General features: G+C 40.5%; 2 protein-coding genes across 3 annotated transcripts; one reads left to right on the top strand and one right to left on the bottom strand.

The window, feature by feature from the left end:
- Positions 1-3,683: 3,683 nt before the first annotated feature.
- Positions 3,684-9,695, bottom strand: trip13 (thyroid hormone receptor interactor 13). The gene is made up of 14 exons (XM_084026898.1): positions 9,558-9,695; positions 9,306-9,391; positions 8,849-9,008; positions 8,606-8,732; positions 8,321-8,376; positions 7,803-7,893; positions 7,631-7,703; positions 7,482-7,545; positions 7,304-7,390; positions 6,984-7,090; positions 6,666-6,819; positions 4,830-4,942; positions 4,628-4,697; positions 3,684-4,546 (listed from the first exon to the last, which is right to left on the bottom strand). Exons 2-14 carry the CDS (start codon positions 9,377-9,379, stop codon positions 4,451-4,453), a joined length of 1,272 nt encoding a protein of 423 aa, XP_083883024.1. The 5' UTR covers positions 9,380-9,391; positions 9,558-9,695; the 3' UTR covers positions 3,684-4,450.
- Positions 9,696-9,741: 46 nt separating this feature from the next.
- On the top strand, positions 9,742-15,267 carry brd9 (bromodomain containing 9). Of its 2 annotated transcripts, none has more exons than XM_084026788.1 (17): positions 9,742-9,886; positions 10,434-10,654; positions 10,746-10,877; positions 10,971-11,130; positions 11,264-11,321; positions 11,845-11,989; positions 12,097-12,207; positions 12,826-13,013; positions 13,098-13,230; positions 13,354-13,429; positions 13,530-13,625; positions 13,754-13,886; positions 13,968-14,079; positions 14,222-14,278; positions 14,377-14,482; positions 14,600-14,785; positions 15,020-15,267. In XM_084026788.1, exons 1-17 carry the CDS (start codon positions 9,838-9,840, stop codon positions 15,118-15,120), a joined length of 2,064 nt encoding a protein of 687 aa, XP_083882914.1. In that variant the 5' UTR covers positions 9,742-9,837; the 3' UTR covers positions 15,121-15,267. The 2 variants fall into 2 exon arrangements, with proteins under 2 accessions (XP_083882914.1, XP_083882913.1); XM_084026787.1 differs by having other exon boundaries at positions 14,600-14,770; positions 15,020-15,266.
- The last annotated feature ends 379 nt before the right edge of the window (positions 15,268-15,646 follow it).

Here is a 15,646-nt window from a genome sequence, read left to right as displayed (position 1 = left end):
AACTGAACGTGGAGGCGCTCCGAGCGCAGCAGAGGCGACGGAACCAGCGTCAAGGCAGCGAGCGGCTGCGGAACTTCCGGTTAGCGCTTTTACAAAATAAAATACCAGCGTTGATGAAACAATTTTTTCCCAAAATAAATAGAATGACATAAGCAAACATGGATGTTAGATCAACATCAATCATATAATAATCACATATCGAGCCTACGTAACCGTAAGCATGTTTAATCTATTTTCTTCATTCCATCAGGGTTGTGCTGATTAATCTGGGTCAGTTATATTTTTATTAAAATAATGTAGTAATTAGTCTTTATAGGGTTCTTAAATAATAATCAGCACCTGACCCAATTTTGCAGATAAGCAAAAGATAAGTCTTAAAAAATGGGTGTTAAGTCACCTTTTAATAGTGCACGTTTTGCTAAATTACAGTGCAAATCTAATAGTAGCCTATCATGGTAAAAGATTATCCTTTGGTCCCTTTAAAGTGTGAAGCTTTAACCAGCAGCCTCGTGGGCCAAATACATATTTATTTATTTTGCAATCAGTATACATTTCGTGCAACTAATTGTTAATTATGTGTGTATTTTACTTGAAGAAAATGTAATGGAACTTCTGAGCGGACCAAGTTAATCACTATTTCTTCCTCTACAACCAGTGTGGTTTTTATTTCTAGCTTTACTAAAAAGTAGTCTTGTACTATTTTGAAAATACCATTAATTGATTTCCGGCTTTGTTCCAGCGACACTGAACGCTTAGCAGCTCATGTGATGCTGGATGTGAAACCACGTCCTCTGTTGGCGTGATTTTCCTAAAAGCTCCATTCATAGTTTTCAGTGTAGATTTATATTTGTGACACAGTTTATGTTTGAATGTAGTGTTGTTAAACCAGAATAACAGTAACATCATTTATTCTGGCACTTCGACCTAAATGAGATTCTATTTTAATGAACTGAGCTTTACCAGTCTTTCTGGTGTGTGGAGATAAACGCAAACAAAAGGTGCAATTAAAAACATTGTTATTTAGTAAATGATTTTTTTTCTGTTGCATGTGTGCTAGCCACACACTGATACGCTGCCTGTTATAATTTCCATTATTTGATTTAGGAGCGTGCACATCAGATGCTCAAGATAAACCGTTGTTTATAGAGGAACCCCGGGAAGAACACGCTGTACTTCAACCCACCAGACATCAAAAGCTCTTCAGCAGTTTTATAGTTTGTTTCCTTTGGCAGGGTGTTAAAACAAGGCCCGGGCCAAAGAACACATGCCAAGAGTTATGAATATTCACCTTCAGCTCAATATGAAAACATGAATGTTATGTTAGCATTTTGTAAATATCACATTCCTGTGCAGAGTACATTCAAGATGTTGCAGAGATGTTACTTTGATCGCATGATATCAAGGCATAAACTTCTATTATACGCTTAAGTGTCAGTCCCTCACTCACTGCTCTGATGGGCTGCTATCACAGAGGAAATCACTAAACCGTATCCTTTATTACCTAAACACAGCAGCCATGCCTGGAGGAGCAGCAGAGATGCATATCATCTGTGCCGCTGGAAGAACATCTTATATCCTGTGAAAAGGTGCTATATCATAGTGTCCCAGTTTCACTGCCATACCTTGATGAATGTGGAGTGCAGCTTTATTGCTCTTCCTGTCAATTTGTCTGCCATTTGACTCCTTGCAGACTCTCTGCGGCTGACAGGATGAGCTTACATTTGCATATGCTCATTGATGGCAGCTTTCTTTGATCCTACTTGCCGTGCCTAATTATCACCGTTCCTTTATGCAGCCTGGCTCCCAGGATTCTGCCTCTTTACAAGGTATCTCTCTCTCCTTCTATCCCTCATCCTTGCTCTCCCACTCACACCAATGGCATACATATGGGATGCAAAAAAACAAAAACAAAAAAAAACACCTCAAGCAAAAACAACTGATAGTTTGGATTGGGAACAGACAGAGGAGGAGTTCATATCTTCTTTAAAGAGCAATGATCGCCTGGATAAAAGTCTTGGTTTATCATCAAAGGCTGTCATGCAGATGAAGAATTGAGGAAGCCCCGTCACAGATTAAGTTCTGCGGGCTATTATTTATTTACACAAAAGGATGGGGATCATTATACTGGCAAAAGTGCAAGGTCAACGAATGCACTTTAAAATCACAGGAAATATCATCTCAATGTAAATCACAACCTCGCACTCAGACAAATGAGTGAGTTTCCGTGGTTTTGTGTGCAGATCTGTTGGGTTTCTAGCATGCGTATAAGCATCCGTGTAAGTTAATTCCCTCCCTATGTGAATCACCGTTGGCACATAAAGAGATATTCCATTGCTTTCAGCCACGTACCTGAACAACGGTTGAGAGGATAAACATCAGACTGTTTGTTTTGTTTGGAGTTTTTCTGACATTTTCAAACCGCTTGTAACAGTGATAATGCCCTGTAACAATAACGCTTTTGACTTTTCTTCCTTCTGAGCCTTGATCGCCTTTTAACAGCTGCCTGGTTTTGGAGCAACTTCAGTCAAATGGGGAAAAAAAGCCTCCAGACAGAACAATTATGGTTTTATTTACCACGTTCCACCAGCTCTCCCTGTCTTTCCCTTGACTTTGCGATCATTGATCAAATGTAGAGCTTCCTCATGTGATTCATGACAAAGTGTATAAAAATGGGGGGCGCCAAACAATTAGCTGTAACAGATACAGTGCAATTAAAGGGAATATTCAAACTAACAACAGTTATGTTTCTTTAATGAAATGGGGGCTCTGAGGGGAAATCCATTCTGGGTTTCTTGTAAAACCCAATACTTAAGGGAAATATGTCCTTGAAGGCCTTGATTAAAGTGTAATTCTTTTTGCTTGATCTTCAAGGCGGACAGTAAAGTCACCTCCACCAAATCTATCACCTATCACGTGAAATGTGCTCAATAGATCACCCAAGATAGGTCATTTTAAAAAGTCCAGGATTACAGGACTGAGTAGAAACGCAGCGTGTGAATGAGGATGCACTTCAATGTTTGCTTTCCTTTCACATTCAGGACCAGCCTACAGAACCCACCTTTGAAGTGGAGTGAAAAAGCTGTTGCTCAACAACAAACAAAGGGCACATTGTCTGAAGCCGGCAGCTGACATGCAAAGCAGCGGAGCATTCACAGAATGCAAAACATGTTCACACGAACAATGGAGCCACTGATCTGTTCGTGTAAACCGTGTATATGAGCGATACATTTCATAACTGAATCATCTTTCCAGACAGAGTTTTTGTCTTTAGGTCAAATTGGTGCTTACTGTTCATAAACAGACGTCGATCACTTTGAGTCCCATCGCAGGATCCTGACTGCAGCACCGGCTGCACAATGACATTAAGTTAAACATCAAGTTTTACATCAAGATATTAAAAAAATAATTAAAATTATTTGTTGAGGTTTATTGTTTTGCTCAGAAAAGTTATTAAGATAACTAACATGAGGCAGGCTCGAGGTCAACTGTACGGTTTTTATTGCAGTGGGCCTTTTCACTCACTGCTCTTATTGCGATTATCACATCTCATAAAAAACTAAATAAAATCAGTCTCTCCATGTTAAAATGATACGACGGCCTCTCTGCGCCACCAAGTGGTGGCCTTAAGGCTCTGTCAAACTCTCCCAGGTGCATCTGTAGAACTTCCAATAACACACACGAGCGCAAGCGATATTATTTATTACAATGTTATATACAAAATAAAGTCGTTATGAACGCATAAAGGGAGTTTAAAGATGATCTGTTGTTAACATAAATATAGAACTGACAAAGACCACTGAGCATTTTTAAGAGATTGTCCATGAGGAACATCCCTTTAAAAAACATAACACATAAACAGTGTACAAGAAACCCCAGCATGTTTAAGGGACAGTTCATAACACAAGCTGGAAGTTTACATGAACGTTAGCTCCTTCCACAGATCCTGTGGATGTCGACACCTCAGTGAGCTGGAACCAGTTAACAGAAACACATTGCCATCTCATCGGGATACCGCCAATAAAATCCAGACTGAGCTAATGTGTATGTAGTGATCTCAATTAAAGAGAGCAACTAATGCAATTCTGAACCATCCCTTTAACATGGGAGCCAAAACAAACGGGCACCGTTGAGGTTAAAGCTGAACGTTACATAAAAACATCACTTTGAAACTAAGAACAGAACAAATGTAGAAAATTCAAGCATTGGGTATTCCATCTTCAACCAAAACCACCTACACCGAGACCGACATGGTCTTTAAAGGTATAGCGTCACCAACAGAATATACCTGAACAGAACTTATGTTATAGATAGAATTTGTTAAAAGAAAAAGTTACTTGCCAATATATTTAACACATTGCTGCCAAATGAACCGAGTAAGCTTTGTAAAAGATGTGAGGGTTGTAGTTCTCCAGACTCCAAACAAACCTCGTCTTTGGGCATTGTAGTAAGTTCAGACACCGTTGACCAAATGAGCTTTTTCCTCCCTTTGTTTATCCACTGCTTGGTCCATCGCCTCCAGAAACCTTTCTAGAGAGGCTGTCGGAGTCTGCAGGCAAACAAACTGCATTAAAAAAAAAAACATGAATATTTTCCTTCTACAATCTGGGGAACAAAATCAAATACTTACCTTTACAAACAGTGCATGAGCTAGGAACGGTAACTTCCTGAGTGCTCTTCCACTAAAACCTTTGCTTTTTCTGGAAATGAAAAGAAAAACAAAACATTAGCCTGTGGCTGTTTCAGTTCTGACTGGTACTCGATTCGGTTATGAGTCGAGCACAGAGGCTGTGTGATTTGGGCTCTATTGCATTATGGGAGGCTATACTCACAGAGCAATTTTCCTCAGGTTCAGACTGTGTTCAGACACCTCGCTCTTTGCAAAGCCCATCGTCTCGAGCTCAAACATGGTAAACAGCTGCTGCCGGGGGTAGATGACCTGGCACTGCACACATCACACATCATGAAGCATGGGCATATGGGAAATGTATCATCTCACCCTATTAAATTAAACATTACTTTTGAACTGTTGCTGCCTAGTAAAGCTCAACATTATAATCATATTTTACATCTCATTTATATTTTGCACATACTGCTACATATACTGTATATCAGTATTAATTGGAACAGTCCAACATTTCTATTTCATGCAAAAAAAAAAGTTAAATAAAATGTGCAGCTAGATTTGTTTGTATTTCAAGACGTATACATTTTTAAAATAATTTTCTGGAATCCGGTGCTGTCCTCTTGATATTAGTGCAGCACTCCACTTCATTATTGCCTTGCTGTTTTTCCACCTTTCCATCACAGGAATCCACAAGCATCCTCTCAGTCATGTTCTGTGAATGGTTGCGTTTTCTGTTTTGTCAAACGGAATGGCCAAAAGGATTTGGAGAGTGTAGAGAACCCTTTGACACTTTGATAGACGATGCTTGGGGTCGAACCACCCGCCAATCCTTCTATTAGTGGGCAACCTGCTTGATCTGCCAGGCCTTTAGAGTGCGACCAGTTGGGCGTAGTTTTAAGAACTGATCGTTTGATTCAGTCCCTGGTTTGCCGTGGGCGGGCCGATATTATACATTTACTTTCTTATTCCTGTTTACAGTCGCATTATGGCCAAATTATAGACCACATGTGCTAAAGATAATATTTTATATATAATTTTTACATACATCCACAGAGCTTTTAGAAAAGGTTCAGAATCAAAGTATCACTGCTCGTGAAAAAACATTTTTCATTGTGAATTTATCATTTGAAAAAATGTTGACAGGTCCAAATTCAATGTTTTTTTTTACCTCTGTGTGATGTGTGGCTGCGGCTTCTAGCAAGGCATGTGAGCCAACAGAATAACAACGTTGGTATCACATGGTATCTCTGCGTAGTCAGGGGTCAAGAGTCTTTGGGGTTGCCAGTTAGTGTGGAAAAAACGAATGGAAAAATGGCTGAGTTTGACGGTAAGTGGGAGGCATTCAGTACCTAACACCTCCATACAAAGTAACCCACATGTATAATAGCTACATGTTGCAAAATGAATTCATGCCACGAAAGATTCATCACTTCACATGACTGAGTCTGTCTGAGTGTCACGCCACTCGACCATGAAAAAGCAGGTTGTGCAACAAACTGGCAACCCATTGAGGGTGCATGGCTTCGAGCAACAGCTGTGTTGTGACATGAATGCAATGGAGTGCGAGAGTGACATGTAGTGGCTGGATGTTATCAATGTTGTCAACAGCACCTTTAAGAAATGACCATATGGGAACTATAAAGAAAATGTATAATATTTGTATTGCACCTAAATTACAAAGTTAGGCGCACCAGTGCAACCAATGTAAAATGTTAGTCTGGAGCCCTGTCTGCTGAGCCTTGCAACTCATAGGCATCATGATTCTATCTTATGTCAAGATATTGATCTGCAAAATTCCCCCAATAAACATGTAACACCATCACCCACTGCAACTGATGTGGTTTTTTTTTTTTTTTTTTTTTTTTTAAGAAAAACTTGGACAACATGGCCTTTTTGAAGACTTTGTTGGCACATGTTTTGCATTATAAAAGGATGAATAATGAATGAAGTAATGAGGTTCATAATTATGTTATTAATTTCAAATGCGTTTCCTGAGTATCTTTTCTAAAAGGGGAAAGAAATTGCTTCATTGCAAGGTCACCTTCATCAGCTCCTCCAGGCAGGAGAGGTAGATGTTGTAGATGCCCTTCTCAGATGGAGGGCCGATGTACTGCTTGATGTCAGCTCTGTCCACAAACGCCAAGTCTATCTTTTCTGTCACATTGGAAGTTGTCAGGATCACAACGTTGGAATGTCTAAAGTATGAAAAGTCAACACAAAACAAAATAGGACAAAATAAAAGTGTGAAGGAAGTATTTTCAGGTGAAAACAATAATTAAGATTGCAAAACTAAGATCTAAGGTGTCATATTCTACAAGGGAGGTTTTCAAAACGGTACATAGACTATTTTGCTTCCTACCGTTTGATCTGATCCAGTTGAGTAAGAACAGAGTTGACCACTCGGATGGCATCAGAGGGCTCCGTTCCCGCCTGGGAGGCACTCCTGGCTGCTGTCAGACTCTCCACCTACCACGAAACAGGTTCACAAAGGAAGCCGCCTTAGTCACAGCAAAGACACTCTTGAAAATTAGATAACATATAACACGTGCACAAGATGGCCTTCTGTTTTATCTCAGGGAATCTTGGAGCAAATCAATAAAGAAATTAAATCAATACATAAATTGCTCAGATAAGACAGATTACAATATCATGTTCATTTCCAAGAAGCAGATTCTTTACCTCATCAATCAGAACAAACACAAGAGCATCTTTGTCATCAATCAGTTGTTGGATCTTTTGAAACATCTTCGTGACCAGCTTACCGCTCTGTAACAAAGAGGCATGATGAATAGAATACCAGTTCCATCTAGAACATCCTCCAATTAAACCATTTAACAAAAGAAGGAGCCAGGTGTACCTCTGAGAACCACTTTGAGAACAAGCTGTGACTGTTTATCTCGACAAATTGCCCATAAGAATACCTGCAGGGAGAGGATTCTCTTTTGAAATGAAAAAGCAGGTGCAGTTGCTGCTGAAGTGGTTTCGGTAAAATGTGGATTGCCTTACCGACTTGACATTCTGATTGACAGCTTCTGGGCGAGAGCTTTGCACAGTGAGGTTTTCCCTGTGCCTGGGGGTCCTGAATGTAGGCACACACAAAAGCGATCATTTAGTTACATCATCACCAACACAATCTCAACCAATAACATGTCACTGAGATTGCTAACTCGTTATTTACCATGAAGAAGCACAACGCGGTTCCACGAAATCAGATTGCTGTTGACATTTTTGTCTGAGAAGTAAATTGTTGTTGTGACGTAATCCAGGAGCTAAAGAAAAAAGAAAACAATGTGAAGTTTAGCTGCTAGAGGCAACATGCTTCCATCCATCCATCCATCCATCCATCCAATCATCATCCATCCATTCATCATCCATCCACCCATCCATTCATCATCCATCCATTCATCATCCATCCATCCACCCATCCATCCATCCATCCGTCCATTGGGTGAAGGCGGGTTCACCCTGGACAGGACGCCAGTCTATCACATGTATAGAGACAAACAACCATTCACACTCACATACACACCTATGGGCAATTTAGAGTCACCTATCCCCATCCTGCATGTCTTTGGACTGCGGGAGGAAGCCAGAGAACCAAACCGGGAATCGAACCCGGGACCCTCTCACTGTGAGGCGACCATGCTGGCAAAAAGCTTACTAACATTTTTCTCTTGATGGCCATTTCATTTTTACCTGGGTTTTGACTCCACTCTCATATACCAGACTCTCCCAAATCCCATGGAATTCAGCTGAAAAATAGAGTTATCAAGTTATTTTTGTTAAGAAAAACAATCACAATCAGCCAACTAAGGCTAAGTCATACTGAATTGTATATTGAACGCCTAGTAATTCTTTGGTTAACACTGTAGAATGATCACTTCCTATATTGACTTTTTCCTGACTGCCCAACTTCAACTGGAAAAATAAATCATTATCAACATGATGTTCTATTCAACAAGCCATCCTCCACGATGTCACCTGCTGGCAGCAACCAGTGATTGGCTGCTGAAAGCTCCTCATCCTCCTCCAAATTGAGCGTGCTGGGTCCATCCTCATTCAGTGCAAAGATATGAATGGAAACAGCGCAGCTCTTCAAATCAAAGGGCTGAGTGTGGGAGAGTTCATGAAAATAACTATTAATAATAATTAAAAGCATCTTTACATCGTTCTGAAAAAACAAAGATAAAGAAGATATTCACAAAGAAAACCAATATAACAGACCTGTGCTGCCAGTTCCTCCAGATCAAGTATAGCCACCGATTCCACGTGTTTCTGCAGGAAGTCCTCGTCAAACTCGGTCCATCTGTAGTTTCCAAAAACCATGCTGTGGCGATTCAGTAGAGCCAGAACATGCATCCTCACCTCAGACTCTTTAGCCGTGCTGGAATGTGAACAAGAATGATGATTTTGTTATCAGTAGGATAATAAATGATGATGTTCCCAGCTGTGAGTGTTGATATCATATCTATATCAATATGAATACTAGTTTCTAGACTCAAAAATATGATTTCAGGCATGTCCCAATGTAACTGTTTGGAAACTGAGACTTGATTCAGTGGGCAAATGTGTGCCTTTTCTGAATGCATGGTAGCCTCTGTGGTTTGACCTGGACTCCTTATCACATCTGTATTGACTGATACTGAATACGGACTGATATAACGTTACTCGACGAACCCACCTGTGTGATTTAACATGGACCTCAACGTGGATGTCTTGTTTCGGATTTCCGATTTCCATTCTGTCACCGTCCATCACTGTAAACCCCTGGACAACAAAGCAACATTAAGAACATAAAAAAGGGCATCGTTTCCATTTCGTTAACGTTAGCCAAGTCTTAATGTTGTAGCTAGCTAACATAGCCGGCTAACGTAAACGTCCGTGACGGAGTGGATGTAAACCGTCTCGGACGTGGACAAAACTGAAACCATACCTTAAAACATGTATGTAATCGATACGAGCACTTGCATCCAGAGAAGGTCTGGCACCCAAGAAACTAGCGACAGTCGGCTGTGCTGTCAGAGAGCCGACGGTCACTCGAATTCAGCGCGCTGATTTGTTACACCGGAAATATATCGTTTGTTTTGGGGTTATCACTTCCGGTGTGTACTACTAGCCTTCTTGTTGTCTATTTGCTACAGCTAGAGTAACGACAGCGACCGGTGGCGATATCAATGGAATAAACGCACGTCTTCGGATGTAAATACGGAGAGATGGGGAAAAAACACAAGAAACATAAACCGGAGTGGAGAACAGTTGATGGTACCCGAACGCATATTTTGCTATTTGTAACTGCGATGCTTTTGTTTCAGCTAGCTTTACGTTAGCTAGCTTAGCATAGCTAGCTAGTTCAACTGGAAAAGACAGCAGATTTGCATTGTTTTTTGTTTTTCTTAAAATAAATCATCCCTACCAACACGCTGTTTATCCCACATCTGTATGGTATAATGTAATGCTAAAATCCGTTCGTTTGAATTTAATGTATTAAGTATTCTTAGTATGTTTGTTTTTGTCTGTGACAGTAAGTTATAACCTAGTCAAGACACCAAGTTACTTTCTGAAATTGTAACTTAGTGAATATTATGGAATTACCTCCAACAAAACCGCTCAGTAGAATGTATTACAACCCAATAACACAGTAGAGAACCTACAACTTATTATAAAATACACAACCTATCTATATCTAAAGTAATAGACAAGCTTACAGTATTCCTACCAGCTCACGCCAACATCATCCCACATGCTCATCTATTCCTTTTCCTCTTGCACCTTGAATTAATATCTCAAATATCACCTGCCTTTGTTGTAGACTATGAGGACAAGGCTCTTGAGAAGCCCCTGAAGCTTGTGCTCAAAGTGGGAGGAAGTGAGGTGACTGAGCTCTCCGGTTCGGGCCATGACTCCAGTTACTATGATGACAGATCAGACCATGAGCGAGAACGCCACAAAGACAAGAAGAAGAAGAAGAAGAAAAAGTCTGAAAAGGATAAAGACAAATATGTGGATGATGATGAGAGAAGACGGCGTAAGGTTAGTTTACGAAAGAAGATTATACCATATCTGCCCTGCCAGTGTTTTGTGTCTTTGTGAGTTTTAATTTGTATTTAATCCCACCATATAGGAGGAAAAGAGGAAGAAGAGGGAGCGAGAGCATAATGAATCAGAGGCAGCAGCAGCAGCGTCTACTGCTGCCAACACTGGTGTGCCTGTTGAACCTTTCACATTGCCGAAAAGTATAAATATTGGATTAGAGGTGAGTAAACTTAACTAAAACCTGATGATATGACCAATACATTCTTCATGATTTTGCTGACAACACAATTCCATCATGACTGTATCTCATCAGCCGGAGGAGAAGAAAAAGAAGAAAGAGAGAGAAAGGGAGAGAGACAGAGATTTTGAGCTAGAGCCTGAGCCTGAGCCTGAAGATGATGACTTTCACTCCAGTGACAAGGACCTAGATCAGCAAGGAGACAGGCCGGTCCGAGCATGCAGGACACAGCAAGGTAAGAATGACCACCTATGAGGTCAATATCAACCTTTTTATAAAACGAACCTCACATTTTGTTAAAGCAATTATTCTCTTCTACAAATGTTGATAAATCAAATAATTGTATTTTTTATGTTTGCCCAATGCAGAGAGTGAATCCACTCCTCGTCAACAATTGCTGGAGCACTTTCTGAGGCAGTTGCAGAGGTGAGGAACAATGATTCAGTTGAACTGCTGCATCCACTTCTGCCACAGTGCTGCTCCTGTAGAGTTTTAACTAGATCACAGTTGATACTTTAAAGAAACAAAAACACTAAGAGTTAAGGGTAAGGCTGATACTAGTCCTTGAAGATGAATCCTGATGGTTGTGGTGAACCTCTTTTCAATCATCTAACACATGTACACAAGAAATATCATAAATTAATAAAACATTGCTTCCTCTATGGGCTGTTGTTTTGGTCTATTCCAGCATGTATTATTGTGAGTGGAGCATTAGCCCTGTTGTAGCAGAAAAGTTGTGGGTGACCTTGCTGATGTATTAGCCATAGTTTAACTTAAATTCGGCCAAATTCCAATGTGGTGTGGTTTAATCAAATCACAGCACGAGCAAGATTGTTTTTACCTGATGGATAACTTGTGCTGGCATGCTAGGAGCACTTGCACTCAAGTCTAAACAAATCTGGAGGTTGGTGCAATACTGAATAACATCATGCATCACTTGTCCTTCCAGGAAAGACCCCCATGGATTCTTCTCCTTTCCAGTAACGGATGCGATTGCTCCTGGTTACTCAGTGATCATCAAACATCCTATGGACTTCAGCACCATGAAAGACAAGATAATGAACAATGACTATAACACGGTGACAGAATTCAAGGTGAGGATATTTTTCAACACAAATAGAGAGTTTGGATGGTTAAAAAGTGAAGTGTGTGTAAACCAGGGTTGCCTTCATGCCTGTCTGATCACTGTTTTTGCCTTCAGGCGGACTTTAAACTGATGTGCGACAATGCCATGGTGTACAACCGACCAGAGACTGTCTATTATAAGGCTGCCAAGAAACTGCTCCATACAGGATTCAAGATGATGAGCAAGGTAATGAGGTCAAATTGACATATATTTTTGTGACACCAACTTTGTTCACGTTAGCTTGTTTAACTTAACTTATTAGTGACACTTGTATTAGCAATTCAACTCTATTTATTTTTGCTTTTGATCGTGAAATATTTATCCATAAACTGAAAATAAATAGATTAAATGAAAATAAATCAATCAATTTTGCACTTTAAATTTGGGAATTTGAATGTGTTAAACAACAGACAGATGCAGTAATGAGGTCACCGAGAGTCAAATCATGGCACTGTTTAATAATAGAACAATAGAACATATTCAAAGCACTCTGACATTTTATACTTCCCACACACACACACACACACACACACACAAAGCTTATATAGATATAGGAACCAAAAAAGCCATCACAAATGTCAATGTCAGTTGACCAGGGCCAAATATTGTTGCCCAAAGGTTTTAGATATTGACTGTATTGTCAAAAATCATTGTGATTTAAGGTGGATTTCCCCTTTTTGAAACAATGCTGTTATCTTCAACATCTATCCACTATCCATTTCTATTTCATTTCCTCTCAACACATATTCAGTTAAGCACACGACGTTAAGTGTTGCTTCTTTTTTTCTTCTGCCCTGTGCGCAGGAACGTCTGTTGGCTTTGAAACGCAGCATGTCTTTCATGCAGGAAATGGACTTCACCCAGCAGGCAGCCATTTTGGGAGATGAAGATCTTGCAGCTGATATACCTCCTCCAGAGATAATCCCCATCCCAGTGGAATCAGCCAAGAAGTCTAAGAAGCAACCAGTCAAAGACATGAAGGAAGTCATCAGGTATTCCTTATTTGTAATATCTACATTAAATGTTTTTGTGTATGATGTCAGTATAATGATCTGGTGATGCTGTCGCTGTCTCAGTTACCTGTTTGAACCAGAGGGAAACGCTTGCAGCTTGACTGACAGTACAGCAGAGGAGCATGTCCTGGCACTGGTTGAGCATTCTGCAGATGAAGCTCGGGATCGGATCAACCGATACATGCCCAACTCCAAGGTTTGTACTGTGTATACATTTCTGTTTCTACACACGGTTTCTACAAGTGAACATAAAGTCTGCGAGTTACTTCCTATGTGAAGTTTGTAGTGACGATATATTTTCTCTGTTCTGTGTTTTCAGATGGGCTATTTGCGTAAAGAGCAAGACAGTTCTCTTCTATACACTGTTGTAAATCAGCTAGACCCTGAGGCAGAAGGTTTGTTATAACAGTGTTCGTCTTTTAAACATCTTTCTAAGCCTTATGTTCACACCAGACCTGCTCTTCATTAGTAAAGCTATGTGTAATTTTTCTGCAGAAGAGGAGACTCAAAAAGTGGACCTGAGTTCTCTGTCAAATAAGCTTCTGCCTGGATTAACAACCTTGGGTTTCAAAGACGACAGAAGACAGAAAGGTATGACATAACATGCACTGTTGTTGATTTAATACATATTAGTCATTTTAGTTTAATTAACAATTGCTAAAAATTGTCACAAAGTCTTTGACTTTTAAGAGATAATGTTTTTTCCTTGCTCTGTGTAGTAACGTTCCTCAGCAGTGCCTACAACGTTCAGACCCTCCAGAAGAACTCCATCTTTCCAGACCTGCTACCCGACGAGGTGGACACGCTCTATTCAGCTTATGGAGATGACACGGGGGTACAGTGTGCTCTTAGGTAGGGGGACTTTTCCGTCATCAGAACTTAGATTTGATGGGTCGAGTTTTCAGCCTGTAATGTGTTCACTTTCACCTGAAGCATACAGGAGTTTGTCAAGGGCTGCAGCAATGTCACCAAGTGTTGGGTTGACAATCTTCTGGACAAGATGACTGCAGACGATCACACTAAAGCCGTCAGTCAAATCCGACAGGTATCCGACTTGTACATAATATACAGCAATATGCAGTATTGCACACTTTGCTTCCATCATTCTCGTTGTGTCCAGGGTTGCCTTGAACAATTCTACCGCTGACTGGACTTATTATGTGCTTGATGCTTGTTTTACATTTCAGAAAAGAAACATTATGCTCAAACCTGATGAAACCAAATCCAACATCTGTGACTTGCAGGTATGCTGTAGCTTGTTAAACAGTGCTTATGCGTTTACATGATCACCCAGCTGTCTGATTAAAGTGGTGTATTTTGTTGCTGTTTTTTTTTTTTGCAGATGGCAGATGGCACTGGCCTGGGAGAGAGTGGCTCAGTCCTGGACTTCATGTCAATGAAGAACTATCCTGATATGTCTCTGGATATGTCCATGCTGAACTCATTAGGTAATTATCCTCACCAACGCTCTAAGTGGTATTTACATGTACACCAATAATCCAGTCCTAACCTGCATTAATGGGGTAAGGCCTACAATGATCATACCATCTCTCTTTCTTTATCAGCTAAAACGGTGAAAAAGGAGCCGGGCAACGACGAGGGCCAGCAGCAATTTGACGAAGCGGACAAACTCCTGCAGGAATTCCAGGAGGCTCAGGTGGACAGAGTCGGCTCCAGACCCTCGTCCAACCTGTCCTCCCTCTCTAATGCATCAGAGAGGGATCAGCACCACTTAGGTATCTGCAATAAGAGTAAGAATAAAAAACAAAACTAGGTGCTCAGAAAGTAGCACTGCTGATGAATTTTAGTTCAACTGTTAACAACATATTATTGTCTTCTCCATGCTAGCAAGCCATAATACTGTGTGTGCTACTAGATATGAATTAAATGTTACACCTCTGGTTTTCTGCTAAATTCCCGTTGCTTTCCACAGAATTGTAACACCAGTGCAACAACATAAGAGCCCTATGTTCTTTTATCCACAGGGAGCCCGGCACACCTGGGCGTTGGGGACCAGTCTGAAATGGTTCACGACCCCTACGAGTTCCTGCAGTCTCCGGAACCAGAGAGCACAGCCAACAGCTGACCACACTCACTGCCATGTTGTTGTCCTGGTGTCCACAGCACTGGGCAGCCGGTCTCGAACTGTTTGAAAACTGTGACCCATTTTAAAGACTGAATTTGATCGCCCGCCTTCTTTGTAGTGTAATTGTATGGTTTTGTATGAGTGCAACAAATAAATGCTTGCACCTGTATAAATATGTGTGGTTTAATAAGCAAACTATTATCAGCTGGCTATAAATGTGTGTGTGTGGGGGGCAGATTTTAAAAGCTATCAAGCTGTAATAGTCATCCAAAATGTACGCTACGGTAAAGATGTGCTCAGTAGTCGTCCGTCGTTCTTTTGCTATTGTTTCAGTTTGAGAGACACAATAGGGAAGTGAATATAAAGCAGTACACATCCAGTATACATTGACATTAGATATAATGTTTCATGTTAATCACACCTAAGATGAAAATCTGTCATGAATTGAGCTTCATTTATACAAGCAGAAGTGTCGCATGTATTTCTGGTTGCAGTTCCATCTTGCTCGTATGAGAAACACTGGGCG

Source organism: Eutrigla gurnardus (genome assembly GCF_963514095.1).
Source record: "Eutrigla gurnardus genome assembly, chromosome: 14".
NCBI lineage: Eukaryota > Metazoa > Chordata > Actinopteri > Perciformes > Triglidae > Eutrigla > Eutrigla gurnardus.
Note: the sequence above shows the minus strand (reverse complement) of the source record. Positions and strands in the feature narration are given on the sequence as shown.